Raw genomic sequence first — 4,578 nt, forward strand, 5'->3', positions numbered from 1 at the left:
AATTAAAAGGTGGTATAAACTCCAGGAAGACAATTGAAAGAGACCAATTAGGAAACAGCTCAGCTCATGATCACAATAGCAGGAATTGAGAGGAGGACAAAGGGAAGAAAGCAGAAGGAATTCTTGTTTACAATTCCACACCCACCCACTTCTTCCAGTTCCTCACTCTGGTCTTTACTTCCAGTCTCTACAGTCATAAGAGCACCTGGGCAGGACTTCTCCCTGCTTCAGTTACCAACAACATCTGGGCCCTTTCTTCTGTTCAGGGCACAACCTAGCACCCTGTCTGCCTGAAGACTTCTTGAATTAAGTACAAAGCCACACTCTGGCATTCAAAAGCATCCGAATACATCTTGAGCTGATTTTCCCACCATTGATCCCCTTGGTTCTTGGAACATAACTTGTCCACAATTTGAAGTTCCTTCTACGTGGTCCCCTCAGACTCGGGAATTCTCCTGGCTCTGTGGAAGCTGCTCCCTCCATCTTGAGCTGTGCTGCCCACCATGACATCAACCACAAGAGGCCAAGTGAGCACTTGACTAGCCCAATCTTAGCTGTACTATGACCGCCAAAGGATGCACCGTATTTTGAAGGAATGATGAAAACAGGAATGTAACCATCTCAATATTAATTTTATATTGGTATCTGTTGAAATGATAACATTATGATATTTTGTGTTCAATAAAATACACTGTTAAAATTAACTGCACTTGTTTCTTTTTAATCTTTTGATGTGGATACTAGAAAAATTTAAATTGCCTATATGGCTCCCATGATATTTCTTCTCAGCAGTGCTGAATACATTCTCTGGTAGCATATCGGAAAATCACAGAAAGAACAAATAATCACTATTTAGTTGCACAAATTAAATATAATTCCTACTGAAATGTTAGTATATTTCCTTTAGTTTATTATTTTCCTATATAGTTTTACATACTTGCATTTTATCTACAATTTTATGCCCTGCTTTTGAATATAACTGGGTGATTTTTATCTTCCAATGATACCAAAAAATACATTCCTTACAGAAAAAATTTCAATGTGAGAAAAGAAAGGGTAAAAATTTAGTAACATTGTTTAAATTATTTGAAACTAGATTATGAAAATACCTAAGAATCCTATCTCACAGATATTCTTTCATTATGGGCAAAATTTCATGTACAAACAGTCCTAAAGGCACAAAGTGAAGAGGAAAGAATTTTCCTGCTTGCTGCATCCTTACCTTAGTATTCAAAATCAGATATTAGATTATTAGATTAATTAATATTAATTACATTATAATCTTAATTATAGTATAATCAATCATATTATAAGTATAATCAATAATATTTATTATATTAATTATGTTGCTTGTATTAATTATTAATAATTAGACTATTCAAAGTATGTCCAAAATAAAAATACATTGGCCGTCAGTTATGGTCATAAGGCATCCTACAAGAGAAATCATGAACTTCAATACCTGGCCTGTGTAACCTTCATTTGCACACATTGAGATAAGACTTAACCTCTACTTTGCTATATTCTGGATAGTTTGAGATTGCCAAATCAAGCAATAAATTAAGGTTGATAAAGATATGCAGTCTCTTGGTGCTTATGGTTAAGGACTAAAAAACATTCACACAAACTTAGCTTATGCAAAAAATAAATTATTTTCTACAATCATTAAACTTTTAGAAATAAGGACCCTTTCACAAAATCTAACAATATAAAAAAGAACAAGAAAGATCTTTTCCCAATGAAAGAACCCTGTAATAATTCAGTTCAAATTTATTAGCCACTTTTTTAACATTTAGCAATTCACTGAAAATTTACAAAACCATTAGAAATTCTCCCAGACTGTATATCTTTTTCCATAACACATATAAAATCAAAAAGGAAGGAGCTAAAAAGAAAAAGAGTTTTAGTGGAAACTAATCATTTTAACAACACAGGAGAACTAAAAGGGAGATTGGAAAGTAGGAAATTCCTCTCAAATAGAAAGAATGGAGGGCCATCCTATTTAAGTAGCCCACACTCAGGGAGGAAGGACATTCACTCTGCAAAGGGCTGAAGACTCAGCTTCAGCATCTACTAGCAGAACAGGTAGCCCTGTGCCTGTTTTCATCATGACCTACCGGTGCCTCCTCCAGATGGCTCTCCTGCTGTGTTTCTCCACCACAGCTCTCTCCATGAACTACAGCTTGCTTCGATTCCAGCAAAGGAGGAGTGATACGGTGTGTCAGAAACTCCTGCAGCAGTTACCTTCAACTCCTCAACATTGCCTCGAGGTCAGGATGGACTTCCAGGTCCCTGAGGAGATGAGGCAAGCACAGCAGTTCTGGAAGGAAGATGCCGTATGGGTCATCTATGAGATGCTCCAGCAGATATTCGGAAGTCTCACCAGAGACTTCTCCAGCACTGGCTGGTCTGAGACTGTCATTGAAGACCTCCTTGTGGAACTCCAAGGGCAGATGGATCATCTGGAGCCAATCCAGAAGGAAATCATGCAGAAGAAAAACTTCACTACGGGAGACATGACCGTTCTACACCTGAAGAAATATTATTTCAACCTCGTGCAGTACCTACTGTCCAAAGACTACAACAGCTGTGCCTGGACAGTTGTGAGAGTGGAAATGCTCAGGAAGTTTTCTTTCCTGAGAAGCCTAACTGGGTACCTCCGTGACTGAACATCTCCCCACCTGTGGCTCTGGGAATGGACTATGTGACTTTGACCTGAGACTCTTCAGCCAGCAGAGGCTCTAGAAGTAACTGACAATGCAATGCACTGCATTTCAATAGACGGTTAAAGACTGCAAGCTGTTTTAAATGATTTATGCATTATTTACTCATTTAAATGTTTATATGGGAAATACATTATTTATGAAACAAAAGTCAATGTGGCAGTTTCCATGTCAACTTGATTTATGTGACAACACATATGAAAAATTGCAGAGCACCCTGGAGACATTTACTGCAAAACAAGCCTGCAGAATACTAGTTTCTGGCCCCTGCCTTTGAGGAATTTAAAACGGAAGGAAGACATGTGGAATGTCCAAGTTATAGGCATACTCTCAATGTATCCATACAGTTTACCTGCTCTTGTCTCCTTCCCTTCTTTAAAGGTATCAGACAGCTCATGCTGTAGGGCCCCGCTATATGATGTGGGGTCCTTTTGTCTTTTTTTCAACTGGGGACAAATAGACACCACCTTACATTTGAGAGTCTTACAAAGTAAGCCTCTGGATGCCAATAAATGTTGGGCAAATTCCATTCAGTTTATAAAATTCTTACTACAGCAAATGAAAAATTCTGACCTTCTAAATGTCCTTAGTTTCTTGTACACTTCCACCCTCATTTCCAACACTGTAGTCCTGGGAAAAGGTTTCAGAAACATGAGTTAAACATTACTTAAGATCATCACGGGGTCATTAAAAATTGTCAGATATGGTAATCCCTCAATTAACAATAAGTGAAAAGTAATCTTGAAAATATTAACAAGTTTTCATCCATTAAAGATAGAAAACTAAAACTATATTATATACTTGTTTTAGTACAAAGAATATATAAATAAAACTTACTAAAATGCTATTGTTAAATATAAAATATAGTTCAATATTCTACACTTAATACTTAAGAAGCATTATATAAATTTATTACAAAGCTGAAAACGTGAACTATTTAATTTAAAATAAGTATATTAATGAAATATAAAACTAATTTTAAAAGTAAAGAGTGTGTTTTTTAAAAAACATTCCTACTTTTCAGCTGTTCGATACTTACTTCCCCACTTTATGGCCGAATACTTAAAAGAAACCCTGAAAATTCCAGAGCATTCCAGGGGCCCACAGTTCCCTGGTCCCGTCTTACCCCCAGGAAGTGCCCCAAACCGTCCCACGGTTATTTGTCCCCTGACCGCCGCTGACTTCTCTGTCTGCAACGCACTCCCAGGGTCCCATCGCCTTGGCTTTTTCTCCCCTTGTCCAAAAAGGCTCCCCCTGGCTCCCCTTGGTGCTCAAGGCCCTCGCATCTTCCATCTCTCACAGTCTGACGCCCATCGCCGGCTTTAACTATGACCACACCGCGGTTCCACCGTCCCAAGCCCATTGTCTCATCGCCTAGACCCGCTTTCACTGTGTCCGCACCGCCGGCCCACCAACTCTAACCGAAGGTCACATCGCTGCCATCGTGTTTCTCTGGCAGAACTCTTTTCCATCTTGCCACAGTGAATGGTCTCGTCGCCGCTGTCAGGGGCCCCTGTGCGGACCACACCGTCCACCGTCCGATCGCCCATGGTCTCCTCCTCCCGCCGGTTTAACTCTGCCCTCGACGCTGTCCACCGTCCCACCGCCAGTAGCTTTTGCGCTGCCGCCATCTTCCACTTTGTTCGCAGCGCTCTCCCAACGTCTCAAAGGCAAGTCCAGTGAGAAACGGCCTTGTGTGAGAAACGCCCTCCCGTCGCCCACAGCCAATAGTCTCAGCGCTGTCAGAGTTTCACTTTGAGGACAACGCCCTCCCATCGCCCCACAGCGAAGTCTTAACCACCGCGGCATCCACAGCGCAACACCGCCCCCTCGGCCCCATCTCCTATCGTCCCAG

The 4,578-nt window shown here is 40.4% G+C and overlaps 1 protein-coding gene across 1 annotated transcript; it reads left to right on the top strand.

The window, feature by feature from the left end:
* Nucleotides 1-2,108: 2,108 nt before the first annotated feature.
* Nucleotides 2,109-2,683, top strand: LOC133048666 (interferon beta-2-like). The gene has a single exon (XM_061132448.1). It carries the CDS (start codon nucleotides 2,109-2,111, stop codon nucleotides 2,667-2,669), a length of 561 nt encoding a protein of 186 aa, XP_060988431.1. The 3' UTR covers nucleotides 2,670-2,683.
* Nucleotides 2,684-4,578: the final 1,895 nt, after the last annotated feature.

The sequence above is a fragment of the Dama dama genome, chromosome 29 (assembly GCF_033118175.1).
Source record: "Dama dama isolate Ldn47 chromosome 29, ASM3311817v1, whole genome shotgun sequence".
NCBI lineage: Eukaryota > Metazoa > Chordata > Mammalia > Artiodactyla > Cervidae > Dama > Dama dama.